This window comes from Pezoporus flaviventris, unplaced genomic scaffold, assembly GCF_033815535.1.
Source record: "Pezoporus flaviventris isolate CSIRO_AGI_PZ_B2104156 unplaced genomic scaffold, CSIRO_AGI_Pfla_v1 ptg000034l, whole genome shotgun sequence".
Classification (NCBI taxonomy): Eukaryota; Metazoa; Chordata; class Aves; order Psittaciformes; family Psittacidae; genus Pezoporus; species Pezoporus flaviventris.
The window spans coordinates 1,952,921-1,977,311 of NW_026892582.1; the positions used below are offsets into that span (position 1 = coordinate 1,952,921).

Here is a 24,391-nt window from a genome sequence, read left to right on the forward strand (position 1 = left end):
GGTGGTACCAGTATTTGCTGCCTCCTTTGTGAATGACCGTATAAACCAGGCTGTGCAGGGGTGCTGTGGGACACCAAAGACGAGGCCTCTGCCCATGCAGGATCAGTGGGGGCCTCTGGCCATCTGTCTGCTCACTGTGCATCAGCAACCCATGGAAGGAATCAGCCTCAGTGAGCAGCCTTGCCCCATTTGGGGTGAGCCCCAGCATCCCCACAGCAGCACAGGTGGGGCACTGGTCCTGGTGTGGGGCTTCCCCCCGCAAGACCCCCTTGGCCACAACATGCATGGCCCCAGGATGCAGCACCAGAGGGGAGCTCATGGAGCTTTACTTGTCCCACCTGAGCAAAGTGGGCTTGGCTCCCAGTGTCTGGCGGGGAAGGGAAAAGGGCTGTTTAATGAACGTATCCTGTGTTTAGAGAGGAGCCGCCAGCTATGACAATGCAGATGTTTCCTGTCTCCCCACATCTGCAAACATCCATTTGCTGCCTGAGAGTGGCTCCTACCATGAAGCTGCAGCAACCAACCTCCAGCGGGAGGGACGTGCCCAGGCAGGGACCATCACACCCCTCCGGGGCCAGTGCCCATCTGCAGCCAGCCTGGCTCTGCACCTCCAGGGAGACAAGCCCAGCTCAAAGGCTTGGCCGCCCCATGGCACAACATGAGTCCCCCTGGGGAGGGACAGGGCCGTGCAGAGTGCAGCCAGCCCCATGCAGGATGTGGTGCTCAGCAGGTAGGCAGGAAGATCCCACGTGTGAGCAGGATGGGAGGATGTGACCGCATTTACTGTGCACCTTTGTTGAGTCTCCATGTTTTCCTTGTCTGCCTGACAGCCTCTGCCCTCCGCAACCGGGACCCCGGCACCGAGTGTCGCACCTATTCTGCAATGAGGAATTGGGTAAAAACCAGGTTCAACCCTTTTCTGTCTCAAGCACAGCCTCCTGGCAAGGCTGGGGGAAATCCCTCTCCCTTTCTTTGCCTGAAGAAACCACTGTGCAGCAAAGACACCAAAGAGCAGCTGCAAACACGCAAGGCAAAGCCATTGGGAAGCTGAGGAAGGGCTCGGCTGCAGCCCTGCATGAAGGACCCTTTGCTAAGGGACTCCTGGGCGCTGGTCCCTGCTCGCTAGGATGAGTCGTGAACAAATCCAACTGCTCCTCTGGTCTCAAGAGCAGGGTCTGGGGCCACGGCTCTGACTGCCCAGACACACACCCGCATCCTCCAGGCTCATGGCATCGGTCTGGTCTCTGCCACCCAAAGGCTGGTGGTGGGAATCCCCCTGAGAGGGCTCCCTGCTGTGCCAGTCCTTTGGGAGGTTCATGGGCTGTGGACATCAACAGGAGAGGCAAATCCTCAAGTCCTCAAGGACACACCTGAGCAATGCTGATGCTCTCAGAACGCAAGATCTGCGGTTCAGAGGCACCTCTGGAGGTCTCTGGTCCAACCCCTGCTCTGAATGGGGCCAACAGATCAGTTAGGTGAGGGCTGTGGTCAGGGTACCTGCAAGGATGGAGATTCCTTCGCTCCACTGGGTCCCGCCACCCTCATGCTGAAGGGGATCATTGGTTAAATCCCACCAGTGTTTCCCTGTTTGTGACTTGTGGATGTTGCCTCTTGTCCTTTCGCTGTGCACCTCGGAGAAGAGACCCTATCTCTACACCTTCCCACTGGGGATTTGAAGACACCTGACTGCCAGAGCCCCCTTCACCTTCTCCAGGCTGAAGTAAACCAGCTTTCTCAACCTCTCCTTGTACGTCCTGTGCTTCAGGTCACTGACCATCCCAGAGCCTCCCCACTGGTATCTTTCCAGATTGACAGTGTTGTTCTTATACTGGGGGGTCCCAAAGTTGGACCCAGATATTCAGAGGTGGCCCCACAAGCGCCATATAGAGGACCATAGAGAGTCACTTCCCTCCCTGATGTCCCCCAGGCTTCCTCAGTTACACGTGTGGAGTCTTTTGGGAACCATGAGTGTGCAGAGCACCATGATGGGAGCATGGCACACACCACTCAGAAGCCACCTTCTCTGAGGCAGGGCATCAGGGATGATTTGCTTTCAACCCGTTCATCATCAATGAGTCTCAATAGAAAAGTGTGAGAAGTCTTCTTTTCATCCCAGTTTGCAATGAAAAGCCAGGCCAAATGAGCAGGGAGCTGAGTGGAATGGAAACACTGACTGCCTTGCTTTGCTTTGCTTTGCTTTGCTATTTAACAGCAGAAACCCCAGCCCTCTCTATGCGCCTGCATTCCCGTCCTGCCAGGTTTCCAAGAACAGCAGTTTTGGAGCCCGTGGTGGATTTTCCCCTCTCTGGGCTCACCACCAGCTCACTGCACAGGGCCCTGGTGCCGTGTCTCCCTCGAGGTGTCTGGGTTTCAGACTGCAGAGCTGCACAATGGAGAGGCGCTGGGCAGGGCCAGGGGAAGGGAAGGAGGTTCTGCAGCCACTCATGGGCGCATCAGTGGTGCGGTGTGAGCGGGGTCAGACCCACTGCGAGAGGAGAAGGCATGAAAGCCCTGGGCACTGTGAGCCCCCTCCACACATGAGATGGGAACACTCCAGTGATGGGAGAACCAAAGCCTCCCCTTGACCAGGAGGTGCCCATTTGCTGGCATGGGGCTGGGGCAGAGCGAGCAGGACCCAGGACTGCTCTTACCGAGCTGTGTCAGAGCCCTTCCCAAGGGATGGAAACGAAGCACAGTGCCAAGAGACAGCTCTCTCCCACCCCTCACATGGGAGGAGCCTTGCTCAGCAAAGTGGTTTCCTCCTGTCGTGGTTGCTTTGTCTCCCTTCATCACAAACAGGCAGATACTGGGGAGGGCTCCTGGTGGGAGCAGAGCGCGGCTGGCGGAGCCCTCCCAGCCAACCTTTGCTTTGCAAAGCTGCTGTTGTCCAGAGACACTGCTGGGACCAACCATCTCCTATCCGCACGGCTTCCTTGTAACAGAGAGGGGTTTTGGAGGGGCGCAATGGGTTCTGAGCCGAGGAGGGGCTTTTAGTTCAAAGTTTTCCTCTTGTGCCCTCTGAGCTACAGTGACCTCCTTCCTGACTCTCTCCTGTTCTCTCCAGTGCCAAATCTCAGGAGCAGGAAGCGTCTGGGCTTGACCAAGTCCTCACCTGGGCTGACCTGTGCGTTTTCCCTAATGCAGTGCACCGGGAGCAAATACCTCCTGCGATGTCTCATGCATTGCGGTGCTGGAGCAGGCTCCGAGTGAGGATGCCACCCTCAGTGAGAATTCCAACCTGCACTGTTTCAGATGAACCCTATTCCACCCAATGGGAAGAGGGAGGCAAATTCCCTCCCCTCATTCTGCACAAGTCTGCATGGAGCAGGAATGTTCTCTCAGCCCTGCCAGGCTGCTCGGGGGGATTTGTGCCTTGTCACTGGTGAACCCTGTGTCATCGGGGACAGACCCTTGCCTCTCCATGCCCGGTTTCCCTAGACCTCAAGAGGACACAGGGTTCAGAGCACAGTGAATCCTCCCCAGCAGTCCCAGAGGAGGCCCGTTGGCCTGGTGGACAATTCCAAGCTCCACAAAAGCTGAGCTGTGGAGCTGCGAGCTCTGTTTGGATGCTGCACGGGTAAGGATGGAGGGGTCAGGGATTGTACCCCAAATCATCCAGCTCTGGGGCAACAGCACAAGAGGGACGTGGAGCTGCTGGAGCAAGTCCAGAGGAGGCCATGGAGCTGCTGCGAGGGCTGGAGCAGCTCTGCTCTGGAGCCAGGCTGAGAGAGCTGGGCTGGGGCAGCCTGGACAAGAGAAGGCTCCTGAAGGGGAGACCTGAGAGCAGCTCCAGTGCCTGAAGGGGCTGCAGGAAAGCTGGAGAGGGGCTTGGGACAAGGGATGTAGGGACAGGCCAAGGGGAATGGCTTTAACCTGCCAGAGGGGAGACTGAGATGAGCTCTGAGGCAGAAGCTCTTCCCTGTGAGGGTGCTGAGGCGCTGGCACAGGGTGCCCAGAGAAGCTGTGGCTGCCCCATTCCTGGCAGTGTTCAAGGCCAGGTTGGACACAGGGGCTTGGAGCAAGCTGCTCTAGTGGAAGGGGTCCCTGCCTGTGGCAGGGGTTGGAACTGGATGAGCCTTAAGGTCCCTTCCAACACAAACCAGGCTGGGATTCTATTAGCCTGTTAAGCACTGGGACACCCTCAATGTCCTCCAGCCCTCCCTGCTTGCAGGAGCACTGCTTGGCAGTGGGAGCTGAGCCCCGGCATCCTGCCTGGGGCTGTCACACCCACAGGGCTGGACATGGAGGATGCTCCAAGTGCCTCAACACCAGAGGAGGTGAAAAACTCCTGGGGATTGAAGCCAAGACTGGACAATTTAGCCACTGTTCCTGGAAATGTGTACTGGGAGCCAGGCCTCTGGGCTGCTGGGCACGACTTTGGCTCCCACCTGCGTTTCCCAGCCTCAGCCGTGCAAACCCCACGCGGTGATGGGGGCTGTGGGGAGCAGAGCACTGCTGACATATCCCTGGCAGCAAGCGGGGTTAACTCCAGAGCAGCGGCTGCAGCGAGGGAAGCAACCAGAAATGAGACAAAAGGGCAAGCGGAGCGCTGTGGTCTGGCAGCAGGAATGCTGTGCTGGGAATATCCTCTGCTTCCTTGAGAGAGGTCTGGAAGATGGAGGGAAGAGGGAAAGGGCCCTCAACAGGGTTCCTAAGAAGTGCCTTTTCCGCAGGAGATGGGGCAGAGGAGCTGCGGGGACACATGGAGCGGGAGCCTTGGGGCTGCCCTGCTTAGGAAGCAGGGATTCAGCACCCCACGGTGGGTGTCCCTTGGGAAAGGCCAGATGGAAAAGCAACCCTGGCCATTTGCAGTGGGGAATGGCAGAGGTGGACGGGCAGGACTGGACAGTGATGGTGCTGTTCCTTGGCTTACTGGGGCTGCGGCAGCCCGTGTGCCCTGACTGTGCCTGGTTATCCAGCCTGGGGAGCATGGACTGTGTGCAGCTGGGTGTCCCAGCAGAGGTGGGTGTCCTGGCCTCTTGGGTGTCCGTACTGAGGGTGGCTTGGCTAAAGCAGCTCTTGCACAACAGGGAGTGACCCTGGAGACTCCGTTGGACAAATGCTCCATCCCCATTCCTGAGAAGCTCCTGCCCCCTCCATCTCTCAGAGCTCCTTGGACAGCCCCTTCACCAGAACCTGGGCCGTCTCCTCCCCACTCCATCACTTTGTAGTTGTACAGCCCTGTTGAGGCTGGGATGTGCTGTGGTGAAGCCACGGGCATGCGAGGACTGCTCCGTGCCCATCAGGGTGCCTCTGGGCAGCCAAGGGAGGGTGGTTCACTTGGGCTGTCCCTGCAGGACACCAGCAATGGGGCACTGCTGCCCTGTGCCCCTGGCTGTGGGACAAGGCAGGGCTGGGCAGTGCTGTCCTCCTGCCTGTGCCCTGTGGCACAGAAGAGCCCAGCCCAGCAGCCTGGACTTGCGCTGGCTCCCGTCCTCCTGGCTGCTGGACCCCTTCCAAAAGACATGCAGGAAAATGTCACTGTTGGTGTCCCCAGGGAAATGCAAGTGTTGATTTAGGCTTACAAGTGATAACCCTGCTTTAAGTGTATGAACCTTCTGGCTCCTCCTGCTCCTGGGAGCAGCAGGGCTCCGGGTGCAGGATCCCAGCCCCAGCAGGGCTGGTTTTGCAGGTGTTTTGGCTCAGCACCCTCTGAAAAGCAGGGAGGGAGTTCCCGTGCCTACAGATGGGCCCCCAGAACCAGTGGGAGTTTGCTGTAAGTGTGATCCCAGAGCTCAGGCTCCAGCCTGCTTCACCCCATTGCAGGGGCGATGCTGGGGAGGTGTCCTGGGTAGGGATGGGCTCTGCTCAAGCTGTGGGTCTGTTCTCCAGCATGCAAGGGGACCCACAGGACCGCACGCCCTGGGGCTCCCAGCTCCATCCCAGTCCCACTGCACATCCCTGGAGCAAGCCCTTCCTTGCTGTCTGCCCAGGAGCAGCAGGAACGTGCCGTGGGTTCTCCTTTGCCTGTCTCTGTGCACCCAGCTCTTGCAACAGGCTCTGGGCTTTGCAAAGTGCTTTAGCCACAGCCCAGGACTTTACAGGAAAACCACACCACAAACACGTTCTTCTCCTGCATTCCAGGGCTCTTTCTGCTCCTGAGCTCCCAGACGGGCCCTGGCAGCCCTCGGGCTCCAGGAGGGGTTGGCTGGAGTCCCCGCAGCCTCTGGGTGCGCGAGGTCCCACCCCGGTGTGTGCACGGGGTACGTGTCACAGCAATGACCTGCGAGCCCCGGGCATGAACTGTGTCTCGCTTCCCCACTGAAGGGCAGGGTGAGGCATGAACCGCACTCATCTGCCCCTGGTTCCATGGGCAGGGCATTTCTTGGCTGGTTTTGCAGGCCCAGAATTTGGGGGATCTCATGCTGGGTTCTGAGCCCCGGTGCTGATCCCTGCTCCTCAGCTTGGGAACAGAATCATGGAATCATAGAATTCTTTAGGTGGAAAAGACCTGTAAGATCGAGTCCCACTGTTAACCTCACACTGCCAAGGCCACCACTAAACCACATCCCCAGGTGCCACATCCATGTGTCTTTTCAGAGACCTCCAGGGATGGTGACGCCACCACTGCCCTGTGCAGCCTGTTCCAGTGACAGCCCTTTTGGTGGATAAATTGTTCCTCAGTTCCATCTAAACCTGCCCTGGTGCAGCTTGAGGCCGTTTCCTCTTGTCCCATCCCTTGTTCCTTGGGAGCAGAGCCCAGCCCCTCCTGGCTCCATCCTCCTGTCAGGCACTTGTAGGGAGCCATCAGGTCCCCCCTGAGCCTTCTCAGAGCCTTCATCCCTCAGAGGGGACACAGCCATTAATGGCAGGGTGGAGAGGACCGAGGCCATGGATGCACAGAGCTGTGCCTCATGCTCCGCTATGGGCCATCACTTGTCCAGGCTGAGTTCTGGCCTCAAAACTGCTCCAGACTCGGGTGCCAGTGGCCAGGCAGGAGCCCTGGGAACAGCTTTGCTCCACAGGGAATGGCAGGGCAGGCAGCAGCCCTCCAGCCCTGGGCTCCTGAGGCCAACACAGAGCCCTTCTCTCCCGCTGCAGTGCATGCTGGTGGGAAGCAAGGGAGCAAATGATCCTCGACGAAACAGGCGTCTGCCTCGCAGGCAGCCCACGGTGGCAGGTTTTCCATGCTTTTCCACTCCGAAAAGCTGCATGAGGTTTCCATCCCCGGAAGCCCGTCAGTGAGCAGCAGCTGTATGTAAATACACAGGGGTAAAGGTGGGTGGGGGGGAATTCCCACGAGGATCAGGATCGTGGCCCCGGAGCAGGGTCTGAAGTGGTGCTGGGGCCCTGCCAGCTCCGCTGCACTGCTGGAGAAGGGAGATTCCCGGAGCCTGGAGCCATCCAGAGCAGTCAGAAGGGATCTCAGTTGCGAGGAAGGTGGGAAGAGAGGCACCGGGGAGAGGCAGGAGCGGAGCAAACCTGCATGGCAGGAGCGTTGGGGCACCTTGTGCTGCCCGTTCTCTGCCTGAGCTGACACCAGCTCCCCTGCTTGTGCTCTCCTGGACGCTCACCCTGGGCACCCTCTATCCCTCTATCCCCTCCAGCAACCCTGTGGACTGAAAGCCAAGGGGATATACTGGCAGCATCAGCTGAGGGCTTTCCATACGTCCTGGTCTTGGTAAAGGTTGAAGAGGAAAATACTGGCTTGTATCTCAGTGCCAGGCCCTTCCAGAGCTCAGCAGAGGAGAGTCAGGACCCTGCCCTTCCCCTGGCTCTATCCTAGCCTTGCCCAGGCGGTGCTGTGGGGTGCAGAGGGACCTTTGGCTGCCTGCGCCATCCCAGGGGATGCAGTTCCCATGCAGGACCCTATAGAGATCCATCATGGGCTGCCCCCAGACTGCAGCTCCTCAGGGAAGCAGAAGTGAGCTGACACCATCCCCAAGAGCTGCTGCACTCCTTGAGACCCATCACTGGCCTGAATTTTTAGGTTTTGTTGTCTCATCTTGGCCAGGCCTTTATGGCCAGCTGGGGACTTGGGCTTGTTCTGAACTCTCGTGCCCTGTGCATAGCTTGAATTTCCTTGCTGTGATTCAGGACGCATGCTGAATGGACTCTGTGGAAGCTGGGATAAGGCACCTCCTTGGTCTCCTTGCTTCCCTACGCAGCACAGGGTGCTTCCCTGCGCACTCCATGGGTGCTGGAGGGCTTCCCCTGGGCTATTTGCCTTCCCCAGCAGAGGCAGCAGTCAGGATAACACCTCACCCCTTGCTTTTCACGGGCAGGACTCACAGACATCCGGCTCCCCCCATCCCCAGGCCAGCTCGGATCAGAGCAGCTCCTGCACGAAGTGGCTGTGATGGAGAGGACGTGCCTGGGGCAGACGGGAGGCATGGACCAAGCCCTGGTTCCCCCCCCGCAGCCCGCATGGCCCTGTTGTGCCACCCACGCTGCCTTTCTCCCCCAGCCTTGTCTCTTCTCAGGGCGCGCACTCGGAGCTCGCTGGTCCCAGGACAGCACCGGCCATTCCGGCTCTTTTGGCCCCCGGACATGGGAAGTGTTCCGGGGCTGGGCAGGGTTTCAAGCGCTCACATCTCACAGACACGTCCGTCCTCCCAGCGCAGAGCTGCTGAGGAGGGAAGGAGCCAGCAAGACGTGGGGAGCCCCTAGCAGGGGCTTTGAGTGTGGCTCTATTTATGTGTAGAGGGTTCAGAACTGCAGAGGCAGCTCCCAGTGAAGGTTCTGCACCCTCCCAGCTCTAGGCCTACGGGACCCCAAGCCCTGATGAAGCTGAGATGAAACATCCCCCAGAGCTCAGACAAGCTCTGCAAAGTCATCCAGCATCCCAGCATGATGGAAGGGGATTTGCCAATCACCAGGACGGTCACCGAAGGCTTGTTGTAGCTTGTCTATCTGCCTGCGGGATGCTCAGCAGGATGGGCACCCTTCCTGAGCATCCCTCCTTCCCAGCCCTCCTGTGCCCAACATTCAGGCTTGGGCACCTTCAACTCTTCCCTAGGAGCCCAGGAGCTCGCTTTGGAGGCCCCAGAGCTTGAAGGCCATGGGGCATCAGCCAGCATTAGTCATGCCACGTGGCTTCTGGGGTGTTCTCAGCTTTTTGGTCATCCTTCCTTCCCAAGGCAGCAGCACGAAACACTTGACCCATGATGCTGAGCGCGGGGCTGTGCAATGGAGAGGACAGGCACAGAACGCAGTGCTGTCTCCTCAGCCCAGGTGCCCCCTGTCCCGGGGTGTGCTCCCTGGCTGCACCATCCCCTTCGCGCTGCTCAAACGCGTTGCTGTTTTTCCCGGAGCCTGGGGATGGCATCACCTCCTCATTTTTGCGGTGAGGAGGCTCAGGGCTGTGCCCTGCGGAGAGCAGGAGCCTGTGGATGAGGCTTGTTTTGGTGGAAAACAGAGAGAGGCCACATTCAAATCTGAGCTCTTCACTCATTTTCAGCTGCAAGTGAAAGTTGACCAGGAAGAAGGGACAAATGCAAATTGCAGGGATATTGCAGCTGGAACGGGACTCAAAACAGAGGCAAAAGCCATGGGATACGGACCTCAATGGAAAAGCAGGCATCAGCCCACAGGGACCTTGCTGGCAGGGGATCTTTGAGGGCAAGGACAGCAGGAATGCTGGTAGCTCCCAAGCAGGACTATCTCAGCTCCATGGGAAATGTTCACATCACAAACGCAGGACCTGCTGGGAGAGGAGTGGGGTGGCTGCATAAGCCCTCCAACACTGCAGCATCGAAGGGGAGAGCACATGAGCAAGGCTGAACCTGGAGGGGTGAGCAGGATGCTGATGGGAAGGCAGAGGGTGCTGCATGGAGGCAGAATAAAGAACATCTGCAGGGAGGAAAATGAAGAGCTTCAGCTCGCTGCTCAGTGGGAGGGAAGCACAGAGCAGGATCAGGGAAGGCAGAGGAGTTTGGTGCTTTCTTTTTTTAGCTTTCATCTTCATAACAATCCAGACGTGACCAGACAGTTAATGAAAGGGGAGGTGAGGAAATAGGCCAGAGCAGGAGAGGTGGGATAAAGGAGAATGTAGATACATGGGATGTGTTCGGGGTGAGCATTCTGGAGAGCTTGTATGGATGCTGGAGAGAACAGTAGAGGAAGAAACCTGGCCAGAAAAGGGGAGTGATGATCAAACCATCATTAGAGTGGTATCAGACCAAATCAGGGTGAATTTTAAATGCTTTATAAACACTAATATGAACAATTCACACCAAATATGCCTCATGTCCTCCTTTCACTGGGCTGATGGCCTGATGGAAAGGAGGAAGTGATGCTATGAGGTGTATAACACTTTGGGCTGCCCTGGGTCTCCAGAGGGGACTGCAGCCCTACTAGGTGATCTTGTTCAGGCTGGGAGCATCAGTGCAAAGCATTGTCCTCAGGAGACAAGCCATGTCCTCCCATTCCCCACGTCTCCACCACCCTCCCTTTCCTGGGCACGTTTCCATCCCCACAAATGTTCTGCAGACCCTCGATGGGTCTTTGATGCTGGCTATGTTTTCCAGGCACTTGGTTCCCTGAGCTGGGGCAGGGCAGAGCTTCCCAAACACTTGTGCCAGCACGAGGGGTGTGAAGGGCTGGGAATGAGCAGCTGGGGATGAGGGACCCGGCTTCCCTTCGACTCCAGGAGGCACAGACAGATTATGGCAGCTTAACACATCCATCAGGATCCATCCCCCCAGGGGACTGTCAGGCTGCAGGAGTGGTTCAAGGGAGGTTGTTGGGGCTCTCTCCTGGATTTCTGAATGGCGTTTGTGTGGTGTGGCTGAGTAACATCAGTGGGTTTGGGCTTTATGGGGTTGCAAGCGCTCAGGGTGCGAAATGCAGGTCTGGAGGAAACATCAGATGCATGAAAACTGCATGGGAGCAGGGGACCATCCAGAGCAGGTTCCTGTTATTCATTTGGAATAGATTTCACAGAATCCCAGCCTGGTTTGTGTTTGAAAGGACCTGAAAGCTCCTCCAGCTCCAACCCCTGCCACAGGCAGGGACACCTTCCACTAGAGCAGCTTGCTCCAAGCCCCTGTGTCCAACCTGGCCTTGAACACTGCCAGGGATGGGGCAGCCACAGCTTCTCTGGGCACCCTGTGCCAGCGCCTCAGAACCTTTTCTTGTGTGTCATCCCACAGAGCAGCCAGCACCAATGTTATCTTATGGATTCTGCTCCTGCCTCCACCCCCTGTTCTGGCAGACAGCATTGCTGCTTGGATTTGAGATCTCTGTGCCCCCCATCTGTACAGCACCTTGTGACACCGGCTCCTTTTCATTGCCACGGTGCCATCGGGACTGGGATATCCAGACATCTCTCTGTTCTGGTCCCTGGGCTCTGACACCAGGATCCTGTGTCTCCTCCTGCCCAGCAGCTCTGTCATCTGCCTGGTGTTCACCACCACGGTGCCACTTCTGATGAGCTCAGTGGAGTCCCGTGTGGGGTTCGGTGCCACCAGGCTTTGCAGGAGGGTTTTCAAAGCCCCAAAGCAGAGCTAGCCCAAGAAACCTGAGGACCTCCAGCTTTGCATTATTATCCTGCTGTGCATTTGAGCTCCTGTGGAGCTGGAATCAAACCTTTGATGGGGAAGAAAGGGAGGGCAAGACCTTGTCAGCAGCCCTGCAGGTGAGGCAGCTCCAACTGAGGTTAGTGCAGAAAACTCATGATGTTTAAAAGACTCGGGTGTGCTGCAGAGCAGTTGAGTGCTGGGGTCTCTGATCTGCAGCACTGCCCAGGCACACCTTGGGGATCAGGTCACCATCTCTGTACCAAGGCTGGACCGTATGAGAACAGCTTCCAACCGGTGCCACATCCCAGGGCGTGCCTCATCCAGCAAAACCAATGAAACCTGAGGTGTAAAAGCAGGCTCTTTCTGCTCACCTCCATGCCTCCAGTGCCCTCCTGGTGCTGCCATGGGCAGGCTGTGCCTGTCGAAGCTTCCCTGCGAAACAGCTCTTCATCTGATGCTTCTGATCTTGAGATCATTTGCACCATGAAAGATGAACTCAGGTGGTTTGGGACTTAGGGCAGCTCTGGGTGCCCCCATGAGATCGAAGTCCAGAGCCATGCCAGAGCTATTCATAAACCCCACCAGGAGAGCCCACCCAAGACGTGTGGGTCCAGCAAACACTGCATTGCTGTGACTGATGCACAAACTGACTGCCTGGGCTTTTGCCGTGTCCTCGCCCCACAGCCTGATTGCCATGGGAGGGGGGGCAGGGCCTGGCAAGGATGCTCAAGGTGGCTAGATTAGATATGTCTATGTGAGCTGGTCGTGGCAGGTGCCCTAGACAGTCCATGGAGAGAAGCAGGAGCTTTCAGTTGTTATGCCCTGGGAGTGCTTATCCCTCTCATCAGCTACAGTGGGAGTTTGGGATGGCCTGAGCCATGGGGATGTCTCCATGCAAGACATCTACCATGAAGCTGGGTAATGATACTTAAATGCACTGTTAGCAGACAAAATCCAAACCCCAGCTTGAACTGAACTAGGGGAAGGGAAGTTTGCTGCCCTGAAGCCCTTGGGAAGGGTTAGTTCACCTGCCTTGGGGCAGACCTATGAGCCTTCACCATTGTCTGCTGGAAATGCATGTTTTGAGCAGTTTAGGCAGTAAAAAAAAGTCAGAAAACTATTCCTGGGGAAAAGAATTGTGTGCTGCTGCTTTGCTTCTGTGTCCAGATGTGTGGGCCTGGAGAGCAGCTCTCAAAGCTGGGAACAGGCAAAGTCTGAAGGCTGGAAACAGACCCGTACCTCATCCTCCTGCTGCTGCATCCTCATTGCACAGCCAATGAATAAACCCATTTTAGCAGTGCCTAATGATTGTTGCTGCCACAGGGATATATGGACACTGAGTCATAGTTTGCTTCTTATTCAGGCTGCATCATCATTTGATCATGGAGAATGCTGTGCATAAATGTGTAAACTGTCCTGTTTGATTTCTTATACCTGCTATAACGATTTGCTCAACAAATGAGGCCTTAAAATGGAAACCTCCCTGGATACTTGCATTGAATTGACCTTCTCCAATCAGAAAGTGTTCCCTTTTTCTCTCATTCTCCCACATATCCAGGCTGCTGTGCTCCTGCACTGAGAGCTGGCAGCAAACTCACCATCTCCTTGCTTCACTGCCCCATGCAGTGAAACAGGAGCCACGCCAGCTTGGGAGCAAGCGTCTGAAGCACCAGGGATGGCAGGGAAGTGTGGAATAACCCTTCCCAGCAAAGCCTGTACACCCATTTCCTTAGTGGGCTCACGTCTATTCCTTTTGCAACCCAACTACGTGAGAACAGAGATAACTCAGTGCAAGAAAGGAACTCGACAAGTTTGCCTTGGTGGTGGAGCCTGATGCACACAGGGGAAGGGCCGGCACCAGGAAGGCTGCGCGGAGGCCGGGCAGGGGAACGGGTCAGCGCCGGGAGCGCCCCGGGGACCGCGCACTGGTGCAGTAAGCGCTCCCTCTCCTGGGCTGTGGCCACAGTGTCCCAGAGAGACCTCGGGCCAATCTGGAGGTGCCCCGGGTCGGAGAGGCTCCTGGAGCAGGGCAGCGCCTTTCCCTCGGCTTCAGACGGCCCCAGTTCCACATGGGAGCTGCTTCCCAACTCCAAAAAGCCCTGGACACTCAATGAAGATACCGTGTTTGAACATCCCCGTGCTCTCTGTGCCCACCAAGATACAGCATCATGCTCTCCCGGGGTAGAAGCTCATCTTGGGGGACCTCAGAACTGGGGAAAATGCTGGGAAGAGATTCAGCCATTCAAAATCACGTCAATAGAGAGCCCAATGTGATCTGCCATTAAGGCAGAAGCTCTTCCCTGTGAGAGTGCTGAGGCGCTGGCACAGGGTGCCCAGAGAAGCTGTGGCTGCCCCATCCCTGGCAGTGTTCAAGGCCAGGTTGGACACAGGGGCTTGGAGCAAGGTGCTCTAGTGGAAGGGGTCCCTGTCTGTGACAGGGGTTGGAGCTGGAGGAGCTTTAAGGTCCCTTCCAACACAAGCCAATCTGTGATTGTCTGATTTAGAGGGACCAGCAGTCACCAAGGTTGTTATGTACTGTGCTGGGAGCTTCTGAAGGCCAGCAGGGAAAGTGTGTTTCAACTTTCCATCAGCCTTCAATGCCAGGAGCTTCAAGAGCAGAGGAGATCTGAAAGAAAAACACAAATGAAGTTTCCTTCAAAGAGTAGAAAGGTGGGGGGTGTACCAAGGGGTGAAAAGAAAAGGGTTCTTCTAGGGAGCTGTGACTCAGAAATGGCATTTTCTATATTCTACTAAGAGATGTCAAGTCAGAGGTAATTTATCCACAGCAAGCTGATGCAGTTGCTATGGAGAGCATAATAGGAAGAAACACTTTTTAAATGCATAGTCTATAGAGGAAGGAAGAGTTTGTCAGATAAAACCTGGGTGTGAGGGTGAAATGCTGATGAGAAACATTAAAGAAAGCTGTCTGCAGGCATTTGCACCTGGCTGTGAATGCAGGGACTGATCCCACCTTGCTCGCCTTCCCTCCTGCTGGGCAGAGGACTGATCCCAGCTCTGCTCATGCAGAAGTGCAGGACATGGTCACTTCCCTGACACTCTGCTCACCTCCCAGCTCCACACAAGTATTGGGCATTGAGACACACTGAGACCTTCCTGGGCACTCATCCAGTGCATTCCCGTGCTCTGCCGGGCACCAGCAGCTCCTCCAGCCTGGGGGTGCACGGCTGGGCAGGATTTTTCCTGAGATGGAGCTGAGCCCCCTCACTCACGGGCAGGCACAAGCCCTGTTCCCAGTCAAGGCTTGTCCCTGCCCAGATCCCGAACCACTCCAGACCAGGGTTAATCCACCTGACCTGCTGGGATGGGAACAGCCCCATGATGACCTCAGGATGGACACAGGGGAAGTCACCTGTGGCTGGTGGGACCGTTTTGAACTTCAGCGATAAAAGCCAGGTGTATTCACTGCTTTACCTTGAGTCATTTGTCTCAAATGAAGCATCTCTCATATAACACATGGTCCTTTTCCTGGACCATACATCTTGCTGTTCAGTGCCAGACGGATTGGGCAGTCTTGCTCCAGCTCCTACTGGTTGACAATGAGCCAAGGGGTGACATTTGCCTGAAAACAATTGCCCTGATGTGTGTCAGGGCTGTAACGTGAAGACTTCTTCCCCTGCCAGAGAGCAGCAACCTTTCCTACAGGTATTCCAGGTTCAGTAGCTCACAGAAATGCTCCTGTAGGTAGAGCCAATGAGGGACCAGAGATTCACAGGAGCAAAACATCAGAGGGTGGAATCTCTTGTTGGAGCAGACCCAAAAGTCACCATTCTCTGTAGGTCTTCCTCCACCTGGCCCATGAATATCACCCCTTTGTACTGGGCAGCAGACCCTGTTCACACACCTTGTCCTGGGGAAAAAACAACCGACCAAGCAAGCAGCTGAATTTTAGCTCGTGGTAGAGCTCAGTCCCACAGGGAGCGAACCATGGGCAGTGATCCAGCATCCCTGCGTATGCGCCTCAGTTTCACTGTCCTTCCACCTGGTACTCTGGGAGAGAGGGAGCAAGCTCCTGCCCTGGTCCTGGGGGCAGTGGGGTGCGGATGTCGGGGGCCCTGCAATGCCTGCACAAGACAGCAGAGGCCACAGGACACAGGGGATGATGAACGACAGTGAGGAGAGGAAAGGACTCTGCCTTGGCTCAGCTTCCCAGAGGCCGGGCCCTGGGCAGAGTGGTTGGTTCTCGCTGCCGTGTCCAGGCAACCACATCAGCATCTTCCAACTGTGCCTGGCAACTACCACCGGCAGCTGGTGGGCATCACCACCTCGGGAACAACAGGGACGAGGCAGAGGCCAGAGGCATGCAGGGGCTCACCCCTTGCCCTGCTGCCTGCACACATGCTGCCAGGGCAGCTCTGACCTGGGAGAGGAGCGGTGCTGGGAGGACCTGGACCGGTGGCTGCAGCAATGGGCACCATGGACGATGAGGACCTGCTGGCCTATTTCTGCATGGAATACAGGTGGAACATCCTGCACCTGCGGAGGTGAGGGGGCTCCTCCACCTGCTCCCATCCCGTCCTCCTGTCTCCTCCAACCTCCTTCCCCTACCAGAGCAAACACATCCCTTGTCTCCACCACTTCAGTCTCCTCTCGTAGCTCCCTTCCCCAGCCCTGTTCCTCCCTGTAACAGCCCCTGGCTCGGTGTGTGGGATCCCTGCTGGGGATGGTGGGGGTGCCGTGCTGACAGCTGGGATCTAAACCAGTGCTGGGTTGCTGTGCCCAGTCACCCCACTCAGGACCTTGAGGGCAGAGCAACCCCGTGCCCTGCCAAGGCACCGGAGCAGCACATAACCTCGAGGAAACCTCGTGCGCAGGAAGCTGCAGCCGGAAGAGGAGGACTCCCTGTCCGTATTTATCCGCCTCCAGGAGAAGAGGAAAGCAGCCAAACTGATGGGAGAGGCTCTGGAGGCGAAGGAGGTGAGGAGGCTGGGGCATGGCTGGGAGGGTTTGCTGGAGGGCAGCAGAGGGCAGGGTCTGGCTGTGGGTGCGAGCAGCAGTCACGCTCGCTCTGTGCTGCCAGGAGTTCAAGGAGAGGGTGAAAGCCGTGGAGTGCTGCTGGCGGGACCTGCACGCCCAGGAGGCTGAGCTGAAAACACACACGGAGGAATCCCTGAGGATCGCAAAGGTCAGCACCGGCCTGAGCCACGCACCCCCTGGAGCCCGGAGCCGGCAGGAGCAGCGCTGGCAGTGAAAACCAGCCGGGGAGCTCCAGGCCCGGTCTCTCCCCGGGGAAGGTTTCTCCTCCCGGTGCTGCCGAGTGACCCGGCTCTGTCTTCCTATGGCTCCCTTTCCCTCTGTGTGTGTTGGTGGGGAAACACCACCAGGAATATGATAAGATGCGAGTCCAAGCTCTGAAGAAAGCCGCCAGAAAGAGGGAGAAGAAGGTACAAAAGGAGTTTGAGCTCTTGAGAGCTAAGAGGGAACTGGAAGTCTGGAGAAACAAGCATGAGAAACTCTACAACAAAGTGCAGAAATACTCCATCTTCAAAGGATACCTGGAGGATGTGGTGAAGAGCTCACAGGTGAGTTTGCACATGAGGGAGATTATGGCCTCCAGGAGGGCCCCGTGTGGGTGTTAAGCCCAGAGGAGACAAAGCAACTCCAGGGAAATCATAACACTTGTTCAAACCCAGAGACCTCAGATGGCATGAGACGTAGCTCTTTGCAACCAAGGTGAGCCAAGGGGACCAGAATTAGGGGAGGAGAATCAGAAGGGGGATGATTGCTTAAGAAAACTAAAGAAAATCTGTTAGAAAGGGGAAGAGCAAAGGGCTGAGGGGGATGGGGACCCCTTGGTGTCACTTTCATGTCACATTGATGGTCTGGGAGTAGGGAAAAGCTGCCTGGGAATGGGAACACAGGCAGTTGGCACAAAAGCTGTGCCTGGGCATCACTCCATGCATCACTCCTGCAGTCCCAGCTGCCCCCTCCCGTGTCCAGCTGACTCAGCAGCTGCAGTTGTGCTGTGTGTTCTCTGCTCCTTGGGGAAGAGGTGCAAGATCTCCCCTTGCTTCCAGCAGTGACAACTGTGGGACTGGCATCATACAATGAATGGGGCCATGCCCACAAAGCAACGGGGGCAATGGTCTTGCCAAGAAGGGAAGATCTTTTGGCGATGGGAGATGTTGTCCCTGGTCAGGGCAGGGAGCCGAGGCAGCACACGACGTGCAGTCACGACGATGGGAGGGCAGGGGGATCACTAACACCAGGAGCCCTGTGCTGCAGTTTGTGGACATCCAAGAAGTCATTTCGCCCTACGAGACGCTGCTGAGGGTACTCAGGGACCTGGAGCAGTTGCAAGAGAGGCATAAGGAAAAGTCCGAGCAAGCCAGGGTGTTCTTGGACCAGTACATAGCGGAGAAAGAAGCTGAGATCCTGCAGTACAAACACGAGCTGGTGGAGCTCCAGCAATGTTTTGACCAGGCTAAAGAAGACATCCAGTTCTGGGTGAGGAAATGAGGGGCGGGCAGGGGAAGATTCCCAAGGCATGGCTGTGTTAAGAGCAGGTGATGGCTCACCCCTAAGCCATGGGATCATGGAGAGCCTTTGTGATTGGAGATGTGTAATTTTGTCCTCCCAAGGGGTTGTAGGATGAAGAATGACAGAGCAGGTCTGGAGCAGGTTAGAGCAGGGGTTAAAACAAGGCCCACCTCACAAAGCTATCGTGATCTTTCACTCCTTGAGCTCACAGATCAGCCAACCAGGCTCTGGGGAGATCTGTCTTGGCACAAAACCCAAGCCTCCTCCGCCACATGCCCATTGGGTTTGTCTGGCCTGCTTGTAATCATTCCCATTCACCATTGCAGCATCCTCCCTGTCACTGGGCTTCAGTGTGGCACATCTCATGGTCCTCACTGCTCATGGCTCAGGGTGAAGCTGGCTTTGTTCATTTTTATTATCTGCTCATCAGGGCTTACCCCTTCTCCTCCCTCCTCACCAGTCCAGCAGTGACCAGACCGGTGCTGACCTGGGCTGTAGTGAGGCACATCAATGTGCAGCCAGTGCTTAGTGTACGGGAATGCCCCAGCTCTGTTGACCTCTGCTCCTTTTGCACTGCTCCGAGGGGGCCCAGTCAAATTCACTATTGGATACTGCAGGCTCCGGGAGCTGGGTCCCATCAGGCACAGCTGGAAAGCAGCCGGTCTGGAAGGCCAGCAGCAGGATGTGCTGCTCCCAGGTACCAGCCAGCCCTGCTGGGCAGTGAGGACCTGACCTGCCAGGGTGAGGACTGCAGGAGCTGGCACAGACAGGGGGAGGTTTCTGGAGTGGCTCCTGGATCTGCTTCCACCACGCCAAGCTGAACCACCACAGCCTTGGGCAAGGACAGGTTCTTGCTAGCAAAACAGATGAGTGCTGAAGTTAGGGTCTCCAAGCCAGGGTCTTCAGTGCTGAAGCAGCATCTTTGCTGGAGCATGTCCCCATGTTGCCTCTCTCCTCTCCTCTCAGGAGACTCGCTGGGCTGACATCCAGGAAACAAGTCCCAAGAAAGCCCTGGAGCTGGACACCATCAGGATGGCCATCCTCAACCTCTTCCAGAGTGCCAACAGACAGATGAACGCCAAACTAAACGTGCCAGTGGAAGTCAGCCATAGACAACTGAACAGGGTAGAGCCAAGCCCTTAACCCTAGGAGGAGCAGGAATAACTCTCAGCTGCCCAAAGGAAAGTGAGAGAAATCATCGTGCCCAACAGACACCTTCCTTTTCACTCTTGGGCATGGGGAATGGGCAGGGGACACCAGGCAAACCTGTCTCACCTGAGGAGGTCCCTGTGGGGCAGGAGGCAGGGCAGCCAGGCTGGGGCAGTGGATGAGGGGACGCAGATCAATCCATGGCCAAGGTTTGGTTTTACTCACCCTTGCCCTGAACTCAGAGTCGCCCACAAAAGCCCATTCTGGTGGTGCAGGGCCAACAAGCTCCCCTCCGCCTCCTGTTCCCATCCCTGCTCTGAGCTCTGCCATCTCCTTTCCCCACCCTAGATTCAGCAGCGTATCCAAGACCTTGCAGACATCTCCACAGAGGGCAAAGAGGACATACAGAACCGCCAGTGAGCAGCTGTACCTACAGGACATGGCAACGTGAGTGGCTCAGCAAGGGTGGGAAGAGCAGGACAGAGTGCCCGACATAGATGTCGCTTCCACCAGTGAAGTTTCATCCCTTCTGACTCTTGTGTCCTGTACAGTTGCTGGCATCTGTTATTCTATTAAAAAGAACCAAGTACCTGAAGGTGACTCCTAATTTCCTGAGAGGACGGGAATCATCAGAGCAGCTCCATCCCACAGCTTCATCCCAGATGCCACTAGGATGCCTTCTCTGGCAGATCTGGCTCATGCAAAGCACACAAGATAGGGAGAGCAGGCTGGGACAGGAATATAGTCTCAAATAGGGAGGAGTACTACTGCTCACATCTGGACATCCTACAGCTCTGAGATACCTGGAGGGATGACACAATGGGGTGGGGGGACTACAGCCAGCACACCCGTGGATGTGGATTTCTCCGCGCAGCCACGTGCTACATAATAAAATTCAGCTTCCCCCTCAAATGGAGCTCAGGAAGGCACAGATTAACCCCCTCCCTTCCCCAGACCTCTGCTTTCATGAGCGACAAGGAGAACGGGTGCCCCCCAGAGCTGGTGCTGGCTGCATATTTGGAACGCAGAGGAAGGATGGGTTTGGGGAGGGAACACTTGCTGCAGTCTCAGCAGAGGATGCTCCTTCTGTGGCTTTGCTGTTGCTATCTGCAAGCTTGAATTTGTAGGAATAAACACAGAAACACAGCACCTTAAGTCAGGTGTCAGCAAGGACTCATCCAGGAAATCCAATTCCCCTCCAGTCTCTGAGCTCAGACCCATGTTGGGCCATTGAAGCTTAGTGAGTTACCATCCATCAGCAGAAAATGACCCTGGCAGTGTCCTCGCTGTGATGCCACTGCAGAAGGAAACACAAGGAAAGCCCCCATTGCAGAGGGAAGGGCAGTAACTGCTTCCCAGCTGTTATATGTGGAAGAAGAGCCCATTTCTTTCTGAAACCTTGACATGCAAATGCAGTGGAGGCCACGATGTGTCCTGTGTAGATCTGAACAGATCCCCAGAGCAGTGGGAGGTGAGTGGCATCTCAGCTGGCAAGGAAAAGTAAATGCTGCAGCCACCATGTGCCTACACTTCAGTGATTCTAGTATGTTCATTCTATGAAGCAGGGATCATTGTCAGGGAGGAGCAGGGGTGGGAAGGAGTTCAGGTGGCAGCAAAAGAGGCGGGAGGATGCCCTCACTGAGAGGACACAGCCCAGCGGTGTGAGAGCAAGAGCAGAAAGGTCCATGGCTGTGCCCAGTGATGCCCATGCCAGTCTGCAGTGATGAAGCAGCTCTAAGGTGAAGCCAGAAAGTCAAGTCAGGAAGGTAAAGAGAATTGGCCAGGTACAAGGCTGGGCACAGGCTTACCTAAAAGGCAAGGACCAAGGATCTGAGCGTAAATACAGCTCTGAAGCAAAGCAGGGGAAGCTCCAGGGAAGGCTCCACACAGCTCCTCATGTCTTGCCTGTTTTCCCAGTGTCAGTAGCTGCCCACTTGAGGGCTGGCCCTGAGCACAGGCAGCCAGACCATGGTGAGTAGGAAAGGGGTCACAGAGCCTGCAGGTGCACTGAGACCTCCTTGCATTGGGCTGCACCCCCAGAGCATGAGCAGCAGCTCAGGGAGGGGATCCTGCCCCTCTGCTGTGCTCTGGGGACACCCCCCTGCAGCCCTGATCCAGCTCTGGGGCAGCAGCACAAGAGGGACGTGGAGCTGTTGGAGCGAGTCCAGAGGAGGCCATGGAGCTGCTGCGAGGGCTGGAGCAGCTCTGCTCTGGAGCCAGGCTGAGAGAGCTGGGCTGGGTCAGCCTGGAGAAGAGAAGGCTCCTGAAGGGGAGACCTGAGAGCAGCTCCAGTGCCTGAAGGGGCTGCAGGAAAGCTGGAGAGGGGCTTGGGACAAGGGATGTAGGGACAGGCCAAGGGGAATGGCTTTAACCTGCCAGAGGGGAGACTGAGATGAGCTCTTAGGCAGAAGCTCTTCCCTGTGAGGGTGCTGAGGCGCTGGCACAGGGTGCCCAGAGAAGCTGTGGCTGCCCCATCCCTGGCAGTGTTCAAGGGCAGGTTGGACACAGGGCTTGGAGCAAGCTGCTCTAGTGGAAGGGGTCCCTGCCCATGACAGGGGTTGGAGCTGGAGGAGCTTTAAGGTCCTGTCACCCCAAACCAGCCTGAGGTTCTATGATTCTATAAATGGAATGCTTTCTCTTGCTCTCTTTGTAGCCCCCCACATGGGGGCTATGGATCTGCAGTGATTCCTTGTATGAGAAGACCTTCCCCTAATTCCCAAGGGCATACCCTTCCTGCTGCCATGCCTGGGCCTCCTTCCCCAGCAATGAGACACCTCCAGCCTGGCTGCGCTCTCACCGTGGCAATGAGAGGCACGCGCTGAGAGCACTTCAGGACAGGGAAAATCCATTTCTCAATGGGAAACAAATATATTCATTTGTCTTTGCATGGAGTGATCCATGCTCAGCCTGGGACCAGGCCTCGGGAGCAGCCTGTCACCTCCTTGGAGACAGCAGCTCTCTGTGCCAGGGCTGGATCTTGGAGCCTTCACCCCATAGGCAGCAGCATCCTTGGGCACCGGCCCTTCTCTTGCTCTTCTGGGAGGCCAAATACACAGCAGCAGAAGAGAGGAAAAGCACAAGGAGAGAGCGATCCCCTCGGGGATCCCAGGGGTTGCTGAGTGCCTCACAGGGGCTCTGGTGATGGCACCAGGAGCTGCTGCCTGCACTGGGAAAGCCAGCCCATGACTCATGTGAGCCGAGGATGCGCGTTTGTGGCCTTGTGAATCTCAGCAGTGATGTGTCCGAAGGGACCCGCAGCATTTCCACCCATCGGAGAGGTGACTCAGCTGTCCCCTCTCCTTCCGCCCACTGCCACGGCTCGCCACATCGCCTCGATGCATCTCACTGGGGGCAGCAGGCGGAGCTGGGGCGAGCTAATGGGAGAGGAGGAAGCGGGGCTGCAGCTCTGAGCCTGCCGCTCGGCAAGTGATGGACAAGGCTGTCTGCAGGCTGAGCTTATGCAGAGGACAGACGATGGGGCAGGTTCCTGAAGCCCTTTGAGCCAGGTCAGAGAATTCAGAACCTTCAGCATGGGACAGAAAGGAAACAAGAGGCCTTGGTCCAACCAGGAGCTTTCTGACCTGTTTCAATCTATTTTCTGCCTTTCATTGAGCAGACTGGGCTTGGCTGTGTCTGTCAGCCAGTACATCACACTCAGCATGTCCCTTACAACTGAACTCAAAGGGCAAGCTGATGACCTGTGCTCCTGTCTGGTCCTGATGCCATGCTCAGCCCCAGCAGCCCTCACCATCCTGAACGTGAAGCTGCAGGACATGTGGATGCTGCTCTGCAGTATCATTTGCTGGAGCTGCTCAGTTCTGTGGCACTATCCATGCCCCACATACTGAAATACCTCGTTTTAGAAAGTCAGAGACCAGCAATTGATGCTTGGGGGCAGATTTTGCCTTTTCTTATGTGCCATTTATGCCACACTAGCAGAGCAAAGAGCAGATCCCACCAATGCCCAATGTACTTTTTTGGACAAAGCGAAACCACTGTGACTGATGATGCCATGGGAATATGGAAGGAAAGACTAAAATGACCTATTTAGGTATTAGGGTTTCAGTTCTATGATGCTTTGTGTAATGAACAAGCTTTTTGTGTTCATAACCTGCCTTCTCCCTGGGGAATTGCTGGGCTTGGATTTGTTTGCATTGTGCTTTTCGGGTTGGGGTGGGTTTTTCTGTAAGATTTCTTTCTCTTGGCACAGAGAAGAGATGATTAAAGCATTGGCTAAATGCACAGTCTGCTTTGCCTCTTGCTGATGGCAAATTCCCAGCACATGGAGATGTTATTGGTTTCATGTGGACTCTGTCAACGTTTCCTCTGGAGCAGCCTGCGATTCCACCCGCGTGGGCATGAGCAGGCACCGCTGGTCCCCCCCACTGCTCCCTGCTCTGCAGGGCAGCTCTGCCCCAGCACCTGGGGGGGTTCCCACTTCAGGGGCTTGTGCCCCGAGTGGCCCCATGCAGAGAGGCCACTGCACAGCCCCAGTGACAGGAACATGCTCTGACACAGAGCACGCTTGTACGGGAAGGTCCCTTAGGATGCTTTCCCTTGGAGACGTGCTACCTCGCCTCTGGGGCACTCTGCAAGGGAGCGTGGGGACAGCCCTGTGCTAGCACTGACCAATGTCCTCAGCAGTGACTTCAGAAGTCACTTCAGACATTGCTGGTTTGTTATCCCCACAATTAGCACTTATCCAGGACATATCCAGAACATGGAATGCCAAGCACCACTGGGTGCCAGATGGCAAAGACATGGAAGTCATTAAACCCAAATTAGAGCCCATGCAGTTTGCAGCCGCCTGATCCAAGAGAAGATGTGGGTGCCAGAGCTTCCTGCTCCCCTCTCAGCAGTCACTGGCATAAGAGCACATCGTACCTGTGGGGGAATGCAAGCTTCCCTGGTCCTGCACGACTGACAAGACCCAGCAAAGCCCAGACTCCGTCCTGCCCCTCTGCTCCTCCTCAGCCCATCTCCCACCTCCTTGTCTTCCCCGGCACGTCCACCATGAGGTGTTCTTTAGTCACCACCAAAGGCCCTGCAGTGTGCAGGCCTACCTGCCCTGCTCCGGAGCTCCTGGAGGGTGGGATACAGGAGGCAGACCAAGAGAAGAGGTGGTGCAGCCAGACACCCTTCAGTGCTCCATTAAGCAAAGTGCTCACAACCCGTCTATAAATGGTACCATTGAGGCTTGGTGAGGACAGAAGGCTGTTCTCAGTGAACCAGTGTATCAGTATACTGACAAATAAAGGATACAAACCCAGGGAGGCTGTTTT

General features: G+C 56.3%; 2 protein-coding genes and 1 long non-coding RNA gene across 6 annotated transcripts in view; 1 reads left to right on the top strand and 2 right to left on the bottom strand.

Moving 5' to 3' along the window:
- The window catches only part of MYH10 (myosin heavy chain 10), a 273,556-nt gene that overhangs the window by 126,325 nt on the left and 122,840 nt on the right, over positions 1 to 24,391 (bottom strand). The gene's annotated exons all lie outside the window — the stretch shown is intronic.
- Positions 14,882 to 15,706, bottom strand: LOC133273656 (uncharacterized). The gene is made up of 2 exons (XR_009744908.1): positions 15,325 to 15,706; positions 14,882 to 15,042 (listed from the first exon to the last, which is right to left on the bottom strand). It is a non-coding gene; the product is annotated as an uncharacterized LOC133273656 (long non-coding RNA).
- On the top strand, positions 15,782 to 19,893 carry CCDC42 (coiled-coil domain containing 42). Its single transcript, XM_061462020.1, has 9 exons — positions 15,782 to 15,789; positions 15,848 to 15,964; positions 16,295 to 16,397; positions 16,501 to 16,605; positions 16,805 to 17,002; positions 17,706 to 17,927; positions 18,544 to 18,681; positions 18,927 to 19,085; positions 19,458 to 19,893. The coding sequence occupies exons 1-9, from the start codon at positions 15,782 to 15,784 to the stop codon at positions 19,527 to 19,529; spliced, it is 1,122 nt and encodes a 373-aa protein (XP_061318004.1). The 3' UTR covers positions 19,530 to 19,893.

Bases quoted from the DNA above. Each gene is read 5' to 3' on its own strand.
- CCDC42 (XM_061462020.1), top strand. The intron at 16,398-16,500 runs GTGAGGAGGCTG...CTGTGCTGCCAG, and splicing joins AGGCTCTGGAGGCGAAGGAG to GAGTTCAAGGAGAGGGTGAA. The intron at 17,003-17,705 runs GTGAGTTTGCAC...CCTGTGCTGCAG, and splicing joins ATGTGGTGAAGAGCTCACAG to TTTGTGGACATCCAAGAAGT.